The 20,867-nt window shown below is 38.7% G+C and overlaps 1 protein-coding gene across 1 annotated transcript in view; it reads right to left on the bottom strand.

Annotated features, from left to right (window-relative positions):
- The window catches only part of PTPRO (protein tyrosine phosphatase receptor type O), a 107,444-nt gene that overhangs the window by 48,915 nt on the left and 37,662 nt on the right, over window positions 1-20,867 (bottom strand). Inside the window, exons 11-13 of the mRNA XM_047066330.1 lie at window positions 18,922-19,073; window positions 17,628-17,748; window positions 508-647 (exon numbers count right to left, since the gene is read on the bottom strand). Coding sequence (XP_046922286.1) covers window positions 508-647; window positions 17,628-17,748; window positions 18,922-19,073 — 413 coding nt within the window. The remainder of the gene's footprint in view (window positions 1-507; window positions 648-17,627; window positions 17,749-18,921; window positions 19,074-20,867) is intronic.

The following is a 20,867-nucleotide window of genomic DNA, read 5'->3' as shown; positions in this document are numbered from 1 at the left end:
TAAATTCTTTAAGGAGAATGGATCTCTCTATGGCACTTGAGTTTTACTTTAATTATTTCTAGACTGACGCAATATCCATAACTACATGAAAAAAAATTTAAAGGCCAGTATTGATTCTACCATTTGTATCACATATAGTGCCTTTCACATAACTGGCAATCAGTTCATATTTGTTAAATTATATTTTATATGGCAGTGTCTATACCTTTGGTCGATTTAATGGCAATAGGAAAAATGAACCCTTTTAAGTCCTCAGGACCCAGGGTAACTAAGAACTAGGGACAAAAGCTAATGCAAAGAGGAAAATAAACTTTGCGATTTGGCAAATTGGTTCTTACATTTTAGGCTTATTCTAAGCACACTGTTAATTTCTATCACTGAAACACAAAAGCGCAAATGAACAATTTTCATTTTCTATAGTTTAAACAAATAAAGGACTTGACTTCATTCAGATAATTAGCCTTAATCAAAATCAACTCAGAAAAGAAAAATCAAAATGTACAGTACCTGGAGTTTGGTTTCTTGACTAGAGCCAACTTGTTGACAAAAGACTTCAAAGAAATCAGCTACTCCCTCTTCCACCCACAGCAAAGTCACTGAAGTCTGGGTTTTATTCACGGCAAAGAGTGATTTTGGAGGAGCTGGTTCTGAGCAAAGATAGAGTTTTAAAATTTTATTTTAATTTAATATATTCTTTCTTCTTTCACTGATTGGCAGGATAAAAATAGGCCAAAAACAAAAACCAAATACAGGCAGTTGAGAGCACCATCAAAATTTTATATTGCTTTTGAAATATGTCCTTTCACAAAGACAGTGGTCACCTAACTTAGAAGGCAGAGGATTTGGCCTTTTTCTCCCCCTTTCATTTTATACTTCTCTTTTTGGAGCACTTCTGTTTTCTACTTCAGCTTTATTATATACATAATCTATTAATAGTTTTTATGTCATCTGCATTGGAGCTAGCACTGCCCTGATAATACAGACTTTCTGTAGGAGACACAAAAATCTGCACTTCAATGGCTGAGAAAAATGAAAGTGGTTTGCTGCCTTCTAATGCAGACATTCAGTCTGGTACTTAGCCAAAAACCTGCTGGAGACTATCTGGAATCATTTTGTCAGAAGAATGGCTTCTTGAAAATGTAGTTGAAATTAAGAGGGGTAGAGTTAAGTACATATGATTTTTTTTAAAGAAAAGGATTATGGAAGGGGACTGGATGGTTAATAAAATGTTAGAGGACTGATTTCTTTACCTAACTCTTTTAGACACTTCATCTTGATCAATAAATTAATCCATTAGTCAAGGCAAACTATGCCCCTTCATCCTCATTTCCAGTAACTGAGTCACTGGATTTGTTGGCTTGAGACCAAACCCCTGCCTGTTCCTCAGTTTTAGGAAGTGATCTTGCTGTCTTGATCCCCCATTCTTGAGTCTCTCCTACTCTCCTCTCCATGCCCTATCATTTGGGTGTTGTCTTTCCCTTGAATTCCTCCAGTACGCAAAGTGCTATGCCTGAACCCCAGTGCTTATGCCAGAGTCCCTGTTACCCCCTGTCAGACCTCCTTGACATTGCTTGTTTGACATATCACATATCTTGCTGTTAGGTTCATGAAACATCATACTCCGACCACCTGCATGTCCCTGTTAGACAACTACCCAAACTGTTTGCTCGTTACTTGGATTTCTTTTTATTATTTGTCCCATGCCCCCAAGTCTGTCCTCTAGCTCCTGGCTTTTAGTAGTGCTTGAAGAAGCTCTTGAAGGTCATTTCACTCCTTTGACATATACATTATCTTTGTGGGGGAAGGTTTAGACCTTCCTTCTAGAATACCATCCTCATGGCCCTATTCAGAACCAGGAAGTATGTCAGAACCATTCTTCTCATGGTTTATCCCAGACAACTTAAATTTGTGTGCAACTAAAAAGAAGCATTTTTCTTTCTAGAGCCAATTGATGAGGTTAGGCAGAAGAGCTGAAGAAGGAAAGGGAGGGGGTAAGTCTCGGGCAGGTTTGATTCACAACAGATGTCAGGACCCCCTTCTCATTTGCAATGAATTGTCCACTTGATGAAACATAGCGGTCAGCTTCCACTTCTCACATCCTTTATAACTGTCACTGCCAATAGGTATGAGTCAGAGACTAGGTCCTCTGACTCTCATAGAACTTGAATCTTTGGAGAAAAGTGAGGGTTGTCTGGGGGCAGAGATGGATGATTTTTGGGCTGAACCTTGGTTATGTCTCTTTTCAAAATCCACAAGACAGAATTTCTCCTCAGAGTGCCTCTTAAACTGATTAGGTTCCCTAGGACATTATGTCTTGTTTTTTGTTTTTGTTTTTGTTTTTGTTTTTGTTTTCCCCTGATGGGTAGAAAAAAATCAGTTTAGCTATCCAACAAGAATACCGCCCAGGTCTCAATTTCCAGATCCAACTTTTTACACGTGTATTTCCAATCACCTATCATCCTTGCTTACTCAAATACTTCACTATTGCCTTAACCTCCATAGGGTCAAAATAGACCTTGAGTCTTCCGCCTTCCCGAAATCAATCTGCTTTCCAACCACTGATACTCTGACGAGCAACACCATTCTCTCAATTGACGAGGCTCTCCTCTGGTTTCTCAGTCCCTGATAGCATATCTTCAAATAATTCTTGTCATCTCTTCCTTTTATCTATTCTTTTTATTATATTGCATGTTCAAGCTTTTGTCATCACACTTTATCAATCAACACGACAGACCTTTAATTCTTTTTCCTGCTTTTAATCAGTTCTTTCTTATTTGTCAATGAAGGCATAAATCACCTAAAATACCACTTTGCTCATGTTAAATCCTATCTGCATAATAATCTATTGTGATCATTGTCTACTGCATCACATCAAACGTGCCAAATTTTGAAGATCCTACTTACATCAGCCACATTTACCCATCCAGCTTCATCACCATCCTTCCTACCCAGAAATGTTTCCTTTGGTAGGGCCAATTTTCTCACTGACTACCATACAAGCAGTACTCTTACTCAACTCATATATTTCCCTTCAATGTACTTTTCCTTCTATTTGGATCATCCTAAGATCAGGAAAAAGTCTTCCTTTCTTCCTGAAGCCTTACCTGTTCACTCTGTCTTTTGATGATCTATCCCTTCTCTGACCTTCTGTTACCCTATTTGATCTATGTGAGTAAAGTCCTGATTCTACTAGGTCCCATTTGATTCTTTGAGAACAAATACCATGTGTTATAAATTATTTTTGTCTTCACCTTGAACTAGTCACCTGAAATTGCTCAATAAATCTTATCTATTGACTGATTTAAACCACAGGTCAAGATTCATTAATCAGAGCTGTTAAGATTTAAGCATCAGGCAAGATCAGACACATTGGGGTTGAATTTTGATGTCCTCTGCCTTTTTACAGTGATCGTGTTGCTAAAATTACCAGCTTTCAGTGGCAGAGTCAAAGATTGCCATGAATTGTAAGCGTTCTCAGTGGTCCAAAGATTATGACTTTAATAATGGAGTAGAGGTTTCTTTGGGTCTGGCTAAAAAATGTGAATCTAGGTGACAAGTTGGATCCTCAGGTAAATCTCCAAAGGCCACAAAACAAATTTTTCCTTTCAGGTGTTATGCAGGGGCAAGAGATGATTCCAAAGTCACTGCACCCATTATCTCAGTATTCTTTTCTGAAAGATATATGCATATTAGCTCTGTAGGTCAATGAATAACATACACAAATCACCTGTTTGAGGACTGTTTAGGATTTTTGTGATAGGTATATTTCTTTAGCTGTTTTGGGGAGAAATTTCACTCAGCTATTCCAAACAAAGAAAATTACTGCAATATTTCATAAGTGGAGGTATAATTGGGTTGAGAAGGGATTCTAATTAAATTTCACTACACAAGACAACATCTGCCCCAGGAAATGTATTAAATGTTAGAATTGTATTGTTCAAAGTAGTAGCTATTAGCCACATACAGCTACTGACTATTTGAAATATGGCTAGTCTAAATTGAGAGGTGCTATAAGAGTGACAGACTGAATTTTGAAGACTTAGTACAAAATAAGAATAAAAATATCTCATTTATATTTCTTTATATCAATTACATATTAGAGTGATACTACTTTGGATATATTTGGTTAAAGAGGCATATTAAACTCAATTTCACCTATCTCTTCTTAGTATTTTGTAACTTGGCCACTAGAAAATTTAAAATTACATATATGGCTCTCATTATATTTCAATTGTACAGGATGGGGTTAGAGCATTCCTTCTTGCTTGGTAGAGCAGAAGTGTGGAAATTCTTGGCAGAAGCTGCTTAGAGAGGCCCCACTTTTGCTGTCTATCTCCTCTCATAAGAAGGCAAGGTCAGCTAAACTCCATAGCCTAGCATGACTTAGATGATTTCTGTTTCCCATCCTTGGGCATGAGACCAAAAGGGAGTGGTGGCTAAATACTGTCCAGGCAATTTCATGTGATAGGGAATACAATGACATGCAAACGCCTTTTGATTGGTCTGTGTTATGGGCTAAATTGTGTTCACTCACATTCCTATGTTGTAGACCTAAGCCCCAGCACCTCAAAAATGTGAATGTATTTGGAGATAGGGCCTTTCAACAGGTAAATTGAAGTGATGCCCTTAGGGTGGGCGCTAATCCAGTTTGACTGTTGTTCTTATAAGAAGAGGAAATTTGGGCAAAGAGACACCAAAGATGAATGGGTTCAGAGAAGAAACCATGTGAGGACAGAGCTGGAAGGCGGTCACCTGGAAGCCCAGGAGAAGGGTCTCGGAGAAACCAAACCTGCTGATATCTTCTTCTTGGACTTTTAGCCTCCAGAACTGTGAGAAAATAAATGCCTATTGACTAAGCCACCTGATCTGTGATATTTTGCTATGGAGCTCTAGCAAATGAATACAGTCTCTTACTATTCAAAATCTCAAATATAGTCTAGCTTATAAAAAGGAGGGATAGAGAGTCCTCAATGATTTTATGAAGAGTCAATGAGCTTTAAGACGATGGACACAAAAACTCTTTATATAATATAAAGAGCCACGTAGATATTAGCTATAGAAATCCCCCTGGCTACTATCACTGTCTACTTTCCAAAGTGACATTTGAAATCTCAACTCCTTCAAAATTCCCTTGCTTCATAATGTCAGATTTCCTTTTGTTTAAAATCATTTCAGAGTCCACGATGTTTGTTGTGAGACTGTGGATATGGGGAAAGGAGACAGATGTACTATTTTTACAAAATAAGGTAGAGATACAGAATTGTTTGTTTTAAAATATTTTTGAACAGCTTTCTAGCGTTGCTGATGTTATACTCAACTGTCTGGCCCTCTTCTTCCCTTCTCTTCTCTCCTTTTCAGTGCCTGTCCTATTTGAGTGGGGAATCCAACCTAATTTTATAAGGAAATTAAATACAATGCGCAGAACATGGGCAGAAAGGAAAGCTGTAAGGCTACCTCTACCATTTAATTTAGATTGGATTATGAGAGGCTCAAGCTGTTCCCTAGGATCTCAGGGGAGTGAAGGTGACCTTGAGTAAAGTATGAGCTAGTGCCTGATTCTTATTCTTTGTTCTGGCAGCAAATTTCTTCCTTTCCTAGGAAATTCCAGAGGGAGTCAGGTGTAATAGTTAGAGTTGGAGAAGAATAGAATGTACTTATTGCCTAAAAACCATCTTTTCCTGACAATTATTACATTGTTTCTTATTTTAATGTGACCCATTGGTTTAGCTGCCGAAAGAATGATGCTAATGAGGCCAAGATTATATCCGTGAGGGCCCATTAGTTTTACAAATGTGTGACATTGGTGATAAGAGGAATTCAACCAAAACACATTGTAAAAAAACGGTCAATATGACAAAATCGATTTTCAATCCTCGGTATCAGTGACGGCAATTTGCTGGTATCCTCTTCAGATAACAAAGAACGGTTCAACATCTATATTATTGTATGTCTTTTACATCTATTTTTATTTTCCTCAAGGCAGGCAGTTCCTCCTTCGGCAGTGTAAGCCATGTAACTTATATTCAACTTGGTCAAAGAAAACACCTGGGACTTAAACAGTGTCAGCCACATAAAGTATGTCCAATGTGGTCAAAAACAACATCCGCAACAGAAAGAAATATTCGAAAGAAAAAGCAAAGTGGTAGAGAAATTATTCATAATGAGTTCAGACTGATATGCAATGAAATTAAGAAGATGAAAATTTATATTAAACAACAGAAACTTGTGTTAGAACTGAAGTTTACTAAGCCTATTCTCTTGTCAATTTAGGGACGTTCTTTAAAAAATATTTTTTTAGTGTTTATTTTTGAGAAAGAAAGAGTACGAGCGGGGGTGGGGGGTGGCAGAGAGAGATGGAGACACAGAATCCGAAGCAGGCTCCTGGCTTCGAGCTGTCAGCACAGAGCCCGAGGTGGGGCTCGAACTCACGAACCACGAGATCATGACCTGAGCTGAAGTGAGGCGCTTAAGCCACTGAGCCACCCAGGCGCCCCAGGGAGATTCTTTTAATAAATAATGAGCAAAGTTAAAAACAACATTGGGAAATATTTTTTTAAAAATCAGGCAAATATTACATTATAATTAGGCCATTTCCATATCGAAAACACACAATTTTCTCAGGAATTAGAAATACCCATGATTTCCATTACATTTTAAATAAATTCTTTATGGCTTAATGATAGCAAGTGTAACATCCCCTTCTGTGAGTCATTGGGTGTTTCTATGGTTTTCCCAGCTCAACTAACTTCTAACGATTAGCAGAATTTTTCAAAGAAAGCTTTCATTTAACTTTACTTAGTTTCAAAACAGTATATCTAACTTCCTCTTTTTTTTTTTTTTTGGTTCCAAGAATATGATTTTTTTTTTTTTACTTAGCATTTTTATTTAGTTAAGAGTTATTTTCACCAAATTCTTAGAAAAGGATCACTACCCTCATTGTATCATTAGCCTTGTTGCCTTTATTCTGAACTCAGGTATGAACTTTAAAACTGGAAGGAATATTAAAGATTATTTAGTCCAGACCCTCACTTTGTAGATGAGGCAACTGAAATCCAGAGGGCTTAACCCACTTTTCTATGGTAACACAACTTGTCTGTGAGAACAAGAACTAGGATCCAGGGGCGCCTGCATGGCTCAGTCGGTTGAGAGTCAGACTTTGGCTCAGGCCTGATCTCATGGTTCATGGGTTTGAGCCCTGCATCAGGCTCTGTGCTGACAGCTCAGAACCTAGACCCTGCTTCAGATTCTGTCTGTGTCTCTTTCTGCCCCTCCCCTGATCATGCTCTGTCTCTCTCTCTCAAAAATAAATAAATGTTAAAAAAAACCAAAACTGCGATCCAGACCTCTGCACACCTAGTTAAGGGTCCTTCTACACCTGGATTCCTCCCTGAAAATGTGGGTGTTTGCCATCTATTTCCATATAACTGAGGATGATAGGGCTTTCTGAAAAGTTCTTTTTTCCCCAAAGGGCAACTTTTCCACAATGGGCAGTTGCTTATACGTTGAGATCACTACATCATAGTTGCTGCCCTATCAGTCCACGTCATGGGGTGCAGGGGAAGTGCTTTTAAGGACTTCCTTAAAAGGATGTCCTTTTTGTGTGGCTTGGCTGTGGGCAGCTGGAAATGGCAGTGAAACTCAGGAGACCACAGTGAGAAATGGGAGAGAGAGAGATTGAGAAGAGGCATCAGTTAGGCTCAGGACTAGGAACGGAGCCACGGAACATGACATGCCTGGCATTCCAACCCAGAAGCTAATGCTGGCATGAGGCTGCTGGCCATGTAGGACCATACATGAAGGCTGCTGGCCACGTAGGGCCATACAAGAAGGGTAGCAGGGCAATCATGGTCCTCTGAAAACCTAAAGAACACGCTTGTAAGAAGTCAGTAGGAGAAATCTCCCACAAGCTTCCATCATCGCTCTCACCCGACTGGCCTACCCTATTGGCGGCCTTATGCTCTGTCACTCTTCCTTACTACAGATTCACTCTAAGGCCACCCCCTCTACTGGCACCCCGGGGTCCTGTCTCCTCTGGCCCAAGCAAGGAACATCATTTTAATGAGTGTCACCTTCTAAACTATCCTGCACCATCAATTTTCCCTTTTCTGTTGAATCATTTTGATTAGCCGTTGAAAAGCTGTTTCCACCCACTTAAAAAAATAGAAAGAAAGACAAAACAAATCCAACCAAACAAATAAAAACTCTTGGCTTCTTTTATCCTCAGCTCTTGCTCATTTTCTCTCCTCTTTATAATCACACTTCTCAAAAGTTTTGTTATTCCAGCTGTCTTCCTTTTTTCTTTTATTCTCTCTTGAATTACTTTTTTAAAAGAAAAGTTGATTTATTTTGAGAGAGAGAGAGAAGGAGAGCAGGGCAGGGGAAGAGAGAGTGGAGAGAGAGAGAATCCCAAGCAGGCTCCCCACTGTCGGTGCAGAGCCCGATGTGGGGTTTGAACTCACGAACCGTGAGATCATGACTTGGGTGGAAGCTTAACCGACTGAGCCACCCAGGCGCCCTCTCTTGAATTACTTTTACTAGCATAATTTTCCCTCACTATTCCACCCAAATGCCTCCTTTCTGAATCACTAATAACTCCTGGGTTGCCAATTCTCACTCCACATCTTACTTGACTTACCAGCAGGTGTAAGCTGATCAATCAAGTACTTTCTTCGCTTGGTTCTTTGGACATCACACTTTTCTGTGCTCCTTTTTCCTTTACCGGCCACTCCTTCTCCATCTCTTTTGCTGGTTCCCTCACACCATTTCCATTTCTTAACATTGGAGTGCCAGGGCTCAGTCCTTGGATAGCATGCTTTCTTCTTCATTCACTCCCTGATAACTTCATCAAGTCTGTTTCCTGACCCTCAAACTTATACCCCCAATCCTTAAATCTCCCAGAATCCAAGCTCCTTTATCTAATTGCCTACTCAGTATCTGTTCTTTAATATTTAACAGGAACCTTCAAATGTGGATGCATCCAAATCTGAGCTTCTGATCTTTCACCCAAATCTGCCTCTCCCATGATCTTCCCCAACTCAATAAATAGCACCTCTGTCCTTCCAACTGCTCAAGCCCAAGATCTTGGCATCTTCAAGATAAATTTTGAATCTGCTCACGGCTCATCACCTTCACGGCAACCACCCTGGCACAGGCAAGTATAATCTCATATTTATGTAGACGCAGTAGTCTCCTAACTCTAAGGTGACTGTGTAATTTATCAAATATGTCCAAAGTGGAATACTTTTAGGGAAGAAAAGAATTGCAAAAGAGGATGACTAGTCTTTAACTGATCTATAGCAGTGTAAACTGGTATTATGTGTGGTAACTGGGATGTAAGGTCATCTTATCTACCTGGTTTCCTGTTTTACCTTGATCCCTGAACACCATTCTTACCAAAGTCATCTTGTGAAACTTGTCAGGTCATATGACTCCTTACCTTGAACCATCTACTGGAATATCATCTCAGTTGGTGTGAAATGTCTTTTCAACGACTCCACATGATCTGCTCCTTTGTTACCTCTCTATCCTCTTTTCTACTACTCTCTCTCTCTCTCTCTCTCTCTCGTTCCTTCCACTTCAGCCACACTACCTTCCTGATCTTTTCTTGAACTTCCAGGTATACTGCTTCTGGAGCTTTGCACCTGCAGTTGCCTATGCCTACAAAATCTCCCAGTTATCTGTTTGGCTCACTCCTTTACCTCCTTCAGGTTTTGACTGAAATATCACCTTCACAGTGAAGCTTAACTTATGCCACCGCCTACAAAAATTGCACTCTGCTTCTCCTTATGCTTCTTTCTCTGCCTCATTTTCCTCCACAGCATCTGACGTCCTTATATTTGTGTTTATTGTCTCTTTTTCTCCAGTAGAATGAGGGTAGAAATTTTTGTCAGTCTTGTTCATTTCTGTATTCTGAGCACCTAGATTAGTATGTAACACATAGTAAATGCTAAATAAATATGTGTTGATTGATAGAATAAATTAATTTTTTTAATGTGTATCTTTGAAACAGAGACAGAGAATGAGCGGGGGAAGCGCAGAGGGAGAGAGAGACACAGAATCCCAAGCAGGCTCCAGGCTCGGAGATGTCAGCACAGAGCCCAATGCGGGGCTCGAAATCGTCAACCATGAGATCGTGATCTGAGCCGAAGTCAGATGCCTAACTGACTGAGCCACCCAGGTGCCTCTAGAATAAGTTACTTTTTAAAGCATAGTAGCTTAATTAATTTATTAGTTTTTTTTCTGACTGGCAGTCAATATAGATGGGTGGACGGATGGATGGACAGATGGATAGATAGATAGATAGATAGATGAGAGATAGAATGGATATGCGTATTTTCTTTCTTATTTCACTTTCCTCTTCCCTTCCATACATTCATTCATCCATCCATCTTTCCTTTTCTCTGTGCTACATTGACACAATTTATTCACATTTAGATCTTATTAAGCTCATTTCTTTTTGGTGGGGGGTGAGAGGGGTAACCAGGACATTATCCAAGAAAAGGGCACAGGAGGATAGAGAGAGGTACATTAGACTTCAGTAGGCTCTGACTCACAGCATTTCACTCACTTCTTACCAAAAATAAGGGCTGCATATATCCAAGCAACCATTTCCCAAACTGTTAACTCAATGATTTCAACATAAGAATAAACAAATGTTCTCAACTGAGCATGAGATCATGAAGGGCAGTACTGTATAATAGCTGGGTTTTTCTTAAGTAAGAAATTACATTTCATCAAAATAGAAATAATTATTTGTAATCACTGAAATTTTATGACAGAGAGATCGTAATATGCCCCAAATTCCTAACACCTGAAAATATATTGATTCTTTCTTATCCGTAGCCAAACTATGTTTAAAGGTTTCTAATATATATAAAGTTTTTCATGACTGAGATTAAGAAAATCAAGCCAATTTTATTAATACCCAAACTCCAAAAGAGGAAGAGAGAAAACCACACAGTGGGTGTGAAATTCCTTCCTTCTCTATTAGGAGTTTTCACTGAAAAAAGAAGTTTATAGAAAAAAAATACACTCCAAATCCAGGAAAACATAAATAGCAGATGGACAAAAAGTGCCAAATCACTGTTTCTTGACTCAGACTCAACAATGTGTGAAGTCAAATTTCTCTAGGTTGCAGCTTGCTCAGATGAGGACGTTTCATTAAATTACCTCCAAACCTCTCCTGGCACTGAAGTTACCTGATTCCTTATCTTGAACCTGTCTGAACACAGCTGTGGTCAGGATACTGCAGAAATTTGACAGTGATGGTGTATCCATTCTGTTTTTGGTTTTCTCTGACCTCGTTGGCTATACCTTCCCAGTCTCTCTGCTCAGTGTCCAAGTGCTGGAAGTGGTTCTCCTCTATTTCTGCTTACTAGTTAGTGATCTCATCTAGACACTCCAAAATTTATATTTCTAGCCCAGAATTCGCTGCTGATCTCCAGACATATAACAAGAATCATTTTATTTGACAACTGTATTTGGATGACCTCTCAGTTTGGTTTTGTTTTTTTTTTTTTTAGTCCAGAGAAGAATCTTTGATTCTCACCCTATCCCAAAGTCACTCCTTTTCTAGTTTTTCTAGTTGTGTCAGTCTCAGTGAATTGTACCACCATCCAGCCTAGTTGCTTAAGAGTAAAGCCTAGGAGTTAATTTTAATTTCCCTTTCTCTTATTTCCTATTTTCACCCCACAAGCAACTTCTATGGACACAACCTCCAAAATAACTCCTGAATTTTGTCCATTTGTCTTCATCTCCATTATTACCACTTAACTAAAAGTTGCCCTCATTTCCAGTGGAACTTACTGAATCAGAATGTTATTTTTTTAATTTTTTTTCATGTTTATTTATTTTTGAGAGATAGAGCATGAGTGAGGGAGGGGCAGAGAAAGAGGGAGATACAGAATCCAAAGCAGGCTCCAGGCTCTGAGCTGTCAGCACAGAGCCTGATATGGGGCTCGAACTCACGAACCGTGAGATCAAGACCTGAGTCGAAGTCAGACATTTAACCGACTGAGTCACCCAGGCTCCCCGAATTAGAATGCTATTTTTTTAATATGAAATTTATTGTCAAATTGGTTTCCATAAAACACCCAGTGCTCATCCCAACAGGTGCCCCCCTCAATGCCCATCACCCACTTTCCCCTCCATCCCACCCACCATCAACCCTCAGTTTATTCTCAGTTTTTCTAAGAATCTCTTATGGTTTGCATCTTTCCCTCTCTGTAACTTTTTTTCTCCCCCTTCCCCTCGCCCATGGTCTTCTGTTAAGTTTCTCAGGATCCACATAAGAGTGAAAACATATGGTATCTGTCCTTCTCTGTATGACTTATTTCACTTAGCATAACACTCTCCAGTTCCATCCACGTTGCTACAAAAAGCCCATTTTTCATTCTTTCTCATTGCCATGTAGTATTCCATTGCATATATAAACCACAAATTCTTTATCCAGTCTCACCGCTGTTGCTTAACATAGTGTTGGAAGTTCTAGCATCAGCAGACAACAAAAGGAAATCAAAGGCATCAAAATTGGCAAAGATGAAGTCAAGCTTTCACTTTTTGCAGACGACATGATATTATACATGGAAAACCCGACAGACTCCACCAAAAGTCTGCTAGAACTGATACGTGAATTCAACAAGGTTGCAGGATACAAAATTAATGTACAGAAATCAGTTGCATTCTTATACACTAAGAATGAAGCAACAGAAAGGCAAATAAAGAAACTGGTCCCATTCACAATTGCACCAAGAATCATAGAATACCTAGGAATAAACCTAACCAAAGATGTAAAAGATCTGTATGCTGAAAACTATAGAACGCTTATGAAAGGATTTCAATAGGATTCTTCTTGAAACTAGAACAAGCAATCCTAAAACTTGTATGGAACCACAAAAGACCCCGAATAGCCAAAGTAATATTGAAGAAGAAAACCAAAACGGGAATGTTATTTTTAAAGTTAGGGCACATGGTGCCTTAATCGGTCTCCCTATCTTCACTGGTAACCCAACAATCCTTCCTCCCTTGAGCAACCAGAGGGATTATTTTAAATATGTCAGATTGTTTATTTTTAATTCTTTAAATTCTCTCTTATTACACTCAAAATAAAATCTCAACTCCATCTTCTTAAAAATCCTGTATAATTTGGTCTCTGCCTATTCCTTCTGCTTTGCATGCCCTTCCCAAACTTTTCATGGCAGATCCTTTCTTGTGATTCATATCTCTCATCATTGCTTCCTCAGAGAAAGGTTTGCTGCTTATACACTGTCCCACACTACCCTGTTTTAATGTGGTACACAGCACTTCTTACCATCTCCCCCTTCGGCAGATCCTAAGCTCCTTGTGAACAGAAACTGAACCCTTCGAGTTCATTATTACAAGTAGTCTGGCATCTGGGCAATTCTTAGAAGGTTCTCAGTATGTATTCGTTGAATGAATTCATGAATGGATATTCTACTACCATAGAGCTATTTTGTGATAGGCCCAACCCTTCTCATCCCTATTTCTTTCCCTTTCTTTCTTTTTTGAATGGTTGCTTATCTGGTGTAAACTTGCCCAATTCTCTTGAAGTTGGCCCAGAGTTTCAAGTGGATTCACCAAGACCAGAAGTTATGACTGGTTGCTGGTTGAAGCCGCAGTTGCATGTAGACCAGTAAGTTCTTGTAAAATGACATTTCTTAGCGCAGATTTGATTCACATTTGTATTGACTGCCAAAGGGAACTGTCATCACATACCCCCATGGTACCGTGAAACTGCTGACAACCTACAATTCTTAATAGGATGACGGGCTCAATGCCCTGCAAACAGTACCACCGTTGGTAGATGTCTTCTTGTGGATGCTGATCGGTGACATGATACTTGAGAATCTTTGGCAATTGCTTTGAGGCTCTCTACCCTTGCACATACCATCCTGGATTACTTTATATTATACTGGACTCAATCATAGCCTGGTTTCTTCCCATAGATGTAGATCCTGCCCTCCATGAGACCAAGTAGAGCCATTGCAAAAAGGCTTTTCTCACAGAGAAACCGACCTCAGGGTTAGCCAAACCAGTTTTGGTCCTAGCTTTAACAACATCGTTCTGATTCACACTAGCCTTAAAAATCTGTGTGCCAGAGTTGCAGGTTTCTGTAAAGTAGAATTCATATGACTTCTATGGACACCGAATGAATGCTATAAAGGAACATAAAATGACTAGAATGAAAGTTCTATGAAATAAGATAACTGCAATCAGTTATTACTAAAGCCAAATGTTATTTTACTTCTTTGAAAGATAAAATTTGGTAGAATGTATTCAACTTTGAGGTCTGTGGTTGCAGTTCGGTTCAATAAATATCTATTGAGCACCTACAGTAGGCAAGGCCATATGTGTTATGGAAAATTGAAAGAACCAAAAAACAATAATGTGATGAGTGGAATAGAAAATAGACTTCTAGACAAATGGATGACAAGTGAAATTATTTAGTTTTCAGGGGGAAAAAGGCCGAGTTCAGGCACATTATATACAGATTGTCTTGTTTTCAGAGAGCAATGATGTAGAAGCAGTATTTTGTCTGATATTTAGATCATAAAAAGGAAAACCTTATTGATTTTAAGAAATAATTTTTATGGAAACTGGCCTTCCCTTCTTGAAAAGTTTAAAGGACCTTTCTACACTGGTTTAAGTAGTCCTGCCTGCTAACAGGAAGATATGGAACCTCAAAACCTCATGATAAATTTGGGCTGGGAACTATCATGATTTTTACTCATACGCCTGTGTAGTGTGAGTATAATTGTACCAGCTCAGGACTTTAACTCATACTCCTGATCATATATCAACCATAATGTCACATTATGGCAACAGTGAGGCTCTCGACAGGCTCCCTAATTGCTGCTTTGGTAAGACCCACCTCTGAACAAACCAAATGAGTTAGAGAAAGCAGCTAGGACCCAAGAAACACTTACAGCCTCCTGTAATCATAAAGCTGGGGAAAAGAAAGGCATGGGGAATGTGAGCATAATCTTTAAGCAATTCCAGTTACCTGGAAACGAGTTTTGAATGGATTTTTATATCCACGAAGGACAAAATCAGAGATAGCAGTTGCAAGTGATAGGCAGGCAATTTTTTTTTAATAGAAAGATCACACAACGTTGGAAGCTGGTGATCTCCACATTCCTAGAGTTGAAGTACAGACCGTTGGGGAAGAAGAGCAGATTGCCTGCAGTGAATGAAATTGAACTCGTGGTTCTCAATGGGAGGGTGTTTGTAAATTTGTAGGCATGTTTTTAATAGCAACCAGGAAGGTTGTTAACTGGGCTTCTGTAGGCAGGAAGCAGAAATGCTAGATGTTCTGCAATGATCAAGAAAGCTCCAAACAGAAAAACTGTCCCAAGTCCCACATCCCACATATGTTTGTAATGTCATACCAGAATAAATCCACTATAAATATAATTGCAAGTACTTTATCACATAATAATGTTAGAAAAGATTTTCCGGAAGTTGAGTAAAATAATTTAGAAGACAGTTGTCATTAAGAAAAATACCTAAATGGAATTAAGGTGTTATTTACAAATTACTCAATAATTTACTTTTTCTGCCAATAGTTTCTATTTAATATGTTATGTATCTCCAGCTACCTATTTAATTTTATTTATTTAATTTAAAAATTTGTTAATGTTTATTTATTTTTGAGAGAGAGAGAGACAGACAGACAGACAGAGTGTGAGTGGGAGAGGGGCAGAGAGAGAGGGAGACACAGAATCCGAAGCAAGCTCCAGGCTCCCAGCTGTCAGCACAGAGCCCGATGTGGGGTTCAAACCATGCGATCATGACCCGAGCTGAAGTCGGATACTTAACCAACTGAGCCACCCGGACAACCCTAATTTTAAAGGGTGTCAGTGTGAGGATTTAATTTTTGCCATGGCCAATAGAAGACAAAAAGATTTAAGACTGAGTGTTTTATGCACTGAATTATAGAGAAAAGCAACTACTGGGGAAACTAAGGAAAGACTGTGTTTTGTTTTGTTTTGTTTTGTTTGGGATTTGCTACGAGTTTTCTAAAGCTACATCCCTACCAGCAATGGTACTCCGGGTGTTTGTTTAAGCTGTTAATAAAACACCCTGGATCAGTCTTTACCTACAGCTACACCTATAAACATATGTGGTGAGAGTGACAATTTGACACTCTTAGGAACAGACTTAGATACAGACTATAAATTAGCAGACATCCGAAACAGGATGTCAGTAAGTTGCATTAAGTGTTTTGAAAATATTCTTATTTTCAATATTGCCATTCTCTATACTGTTAATTTTCAAAATATAAAAAGGAGATCTCTGCTGTGAAAATCACACATTGAAGTGCATCCATTTCTAGGTGGCCGCTCTTACACTGACACTACCCCACAACTTTTTGCCAATCCATTTTCTTGCCTGCTGCTGATTATAGACTATTATCCCTGAGGCCCCTTTATGTATCAGAAACTAAATGTATACCTCACTATGTGGAAAACTGTTGAATGTAGACGATGTGTTTTGTGTTAAATAGTGTCACTTCCTAGTTGTATTTCATAATATAAATAATTATTTTGACACTACACTACACAATCATTTCCAGCTCATTTGCAAGAATATTATACTTTCCTCATTCCCCCTCATGCACAGCCTATTATTTTTCTTGGCATGTACTCTTTACTTTAATTAAGGTTATTTTCCTCTTTCTCTCATCACATGCAAATACATGTAGTCTCTTACTACTTATCCTAATTCTAACTTTTATTCAAGGGTCCACTTGTACTTATGCTTGCTCAGTTATTTATTCACTCCTTTATTTCCTTTTATACGTGCATGGAAGAACTACTGATTCCTTTACTGCTTGTAAACTTCAACTTTTTCATTTTAATTATGTGCAGTCATTAGACAATTCCACTATGACTTACAGAAGCACTGTATCTGAACAAATACACAGGGAATCCATATGATTTTGTTATAATTTTTTCTTTTACCTTGGTTTTACACTACAGTTAGGACATTATATCAACTTTGAAAATCAGTATGTGGGTTATTTTATCTATAAGTCTCAATTTGAGATATTAAAAAGGGCATCACATAATACTTACATGAGAAAGGAATGGTGTCTGATAGGGGTTGAAAGCACTGCACTAGATAATCTCTAAGGCTTTTCCTTTTCTAAATTCCTAAAACTTCTTCGTTTCTCTAATCTCACTAAGGATGGGGAATACTCCTGACTCCCAGAATAGCAAAAATTCCATTCACAGAAACCTATATTAAGTTGAACGAGGGCGCCTGGGTGGCTCAGTCAGTTAAGGGTCCGACTTAAGCTCAGGTCATAATCTCACAGTTCATGAGCTGGAGCCATGCGTCAGGATCTCTGCTATAAGCACAGAGCCTGCTTTGGATCTTCTGCCCTCCTCTCTCTCTCTCTGCCCCTCTCCTGCTCATTCTCTGTCTCTCAAAAATACATAAACATTTAAGTTGAACATACATGTTTATGTTGCACTTATGAAAGAGAGTGAACATTTTTCTGTTATTTCATCGAATTGAAAAGACTATGACAAATCAAGAGATGCAAACGCTAGTTCTCTGGGCATGACTATTTTCACAAACACCCCCATGTATATTTTTCTTACCTAGCTTGACAAGGCGGAGCATGGAGGTATTACTTCCTCTTTCAGTGCAAGCGGTTACTGAGAGGTTGTAGATATCTCCTGGAGGCAGACTGAGAATCGCAGTCATGACATTGCGTGTTACCTGAAAGATCCATCAAGATTGAAGGTTTAAACTTCTAATGAACTTGAACTAGAATACCACTCCAAACAACTACAGGGCTATGGTAGGCATTCTCTCTATTCTATGCGGCTTTCTACAGTTGATTACAACCCTACGGATACTTTATTTCCTTTGAAAATGATATGAATTCCTCAACTGAACCAAATGCAAGGTAGCTCTACACTTGCACAATAAATATCAGGACATTTTTGCAATTAATCCTCTATTTAGAATAGGTACTACTCTGATACTTTTCTTCTTATTCACAGCAAATTTTAGAAAAGGCAACTGCTAGGTGTCTGCTGATATGTATATAACTCAGCCCTAGCTGAGAAGCTCAGAAGACACCTAGTCATATCTATAGCCACCTGGTTTCTTAACTAAAGACTACATTTCCTAGTTTCCTCTATAGCTAGAGGGAACCATGCTATCTACTTCTGACCAATGGATCATAAATGGAAGTCATATGGGCAGCTTATAATCCTGTCTACACTCTGTAAGTGCTGGGCCTCCATATCTTCTCCTTTCCTCTCCCCGCATGCTAGAATATGGATATAATGATGATAAGGTTCAGCTATGCAAATGAAGACTACACAGTTCTAGAAGAAACAGCAAGACAGAAAGAATCTGGACCCCTGGATGATTGATCCTTTACAGCAGAGGTGCTCTGACAGTTCTATGCTAGCATGAGAGAAACAAGCTTTAATTTTCTTCGAGCTATGCTCTTTTTTTTTTTACAGTAGTTTAGTCTGTACCCTAACTCCATGTCAAAAGTGTAATAAAGCAGGAGAAAAATCAGTATTTCCAATGTTCCCAAATATTTAGGCATTGGTGATATATGGAGAAAATATCAAAACATATTAACTGTGGTTTTCTTGAAAATGTTTGACACCCTGAATAAAAACCTCAAATCATAACTTTCAATGTAAATGATGAGTAGTTTTAACTATTAGAGATCACTATTAAAGATTAAAAGGTAAACTCTCTGAAAGGAGGAATTTAATTTTTTTTACTGTCCCTTCTCCGGAGCCCAAAACAGTGCCAACTGGCATAAACCATTTGTTTAATGTTTCAATAAATGTTTGCTTAATGATTTTCAAGAGTTCATGTAAATAAACGTTCAGATGCCTGATATTGGGATTCAAAAAAACATACGCTCTTTTTAATTTTCTTCTTTCCTTCTGCAACAACCATCCAGTGTAACATTCTAGAATGGGAGAGGTCAGTTGTGTCGTCCCCATATGTCCAACTGATATATAACAGACTGTTGAAATACTCCACAGATGTGATTTCTGGAGCAACTGGGGCTACAAGGAAGGTAAGAGGCACATTTTAGTTTAATAAGAGACTAATAATAATTAAAGTACTTACGAACAGAGCATGCAATCCCATGTAGAGTTAATTTAGAGAATTAAAATTCACACCATAAAGGGGTACCTGGTGCCTCAGTTGGTTAAGCATCGGACTCTTGATCTTGGTTCAGGTCATGATCTCATGGTTTGTGGGTTTGAGCCCTGCATTGGGCTTCTCACTGACATCGTTGAGCCTGCTTGGGATTCTCAGTCTCTCTCTGCCCCTCCCACGCTCACTCACATGCTTTCTCTCTCTCCCTCTCTCTCTCTCTCTCTCAAAATAAGTAAACTTAAAAAAAATCCACACCATAGGGTGGTCCTGGGGATCCCAGGACCTCTCAGTAACATAATGAAGGTTGGTGGTGGTGGGCACTTATTTCCTGGGTCCCCACCTTGTATGGCCCAGACACAAGGCGGCCAGACCCATCTGTACCTGAGGATATCAGGTCTTTTATATTGATTTCATAGTTAGAAGATTCCTAAAATGTTCACTTCTTTGCATCCACTTGTTGCATCAATAAATTAATAGTATAAGGCATTATCGAATTGATTTCCAAGCAGTACTGGAAAACTTGGGGTCCTATAAAAGTACATTTTTTATTGTGGTATAGCAAAGATGTTTATAGAAATAAAGGGCAGTAAGATCAATGATTAGAAGGGCAGAAAATAAATATTGTTTATATAAAATCACAAAGCAATACCATTGATCATGTCTAACCAGCACCTTGCAAAAAGTAGGCTCTTAATAAATGTTACTGAAGCAAGTAGCAAGGAAGGAAAGAAGGGCTCTTTTATCACACCACAAAGCTAACTTCTAACACTGAGTTTCTTCATTTATTTTACATTCTGACACATTTAAATGCAAATTTTTTAATGGGGAGGAGAGTTCATTACCAGCTTTATAATATATGAGCTCTGAATGTATATTTTAATTATTTTTTAAGCTTAACTGATAATTCTGAAGATTTTAGGAAACACACACACACAGGTGAAGTTCAGTTCCCTGTGCATGCTGGTTTGGACAAGCAAGTGTTCCATTCTGAGAGACAGCACAAGACCAAAGGAAATATCTGGAGGAGAATTTCTATAAACCACGAGGATTTAGTTTCCTCGATATGCTACAAGCACTCGTAACAAACATTCATAACTATGCTTTCTAGAACAATTTTTACGGAAGAGACTTGTAATATAGAGCGTAAAATACATTTCTGTACCTAGCAAGTAACACAAACCCAAATCGTATTTCAGAATAGTCTAATAAAGAGAATAATACCTGTGGCTTCTTTCCTCCATTATATTTCTTTTTTTTTTTTTAATTTTTTTTTAACGTTTATTTATTTTTGAGACAGAGAGAGATACAGCATGAACGGGGGAGGGGCAGAGAGAGAGGGAGACACAGAATCAGAAGCAGGCTCCAGGCTCTGAGCCATCAGCCCAGAGCCCGACGCGGGGCTCGAACTCACGGAGTGCGAGATCGTGACCTGAGCTGAAGTGGGACGCTTAACCGACTGAGCCACCCAGGCGCCCCCCTCCATTATATTTCTATGTACTTCATTATACATATGTATCTATACTTATATTTTGCCAAAGGATATTTTCTCATGTTCTAATTCTAGTGAGGACAAGAAACACTTTTAAAATTGCAAACCCGGAAACGTACTTAAAATTGTATAAGTATTAACACAGATCCCTGCACATAAATAATTAACTAGATCTTTAGATTTTTATACGCCATGTTGTTGCCTTAAA

This window comes from Lynx rufus, unplaced genomic scaffold, assembly GCF_022079265.1.
Source record: "Lynx rufus isolate CCGP_SWC_20201006 ecotype Redwood Valley unplaced genomic scaffold, mLynRuf1.p SCAF_7, whole genome shotgun sequence".
Classification (NCBI taxonomy): Eukaryota; Metazoa; Chordata; class Mammalia; order Carnivora; family Felidae; genus Lynx; species Lynx rufus.
Note: the sequence above shows the minus strand (reverse complement) of the source record. Positions and strands in the feature narration are given on the sequence as shown.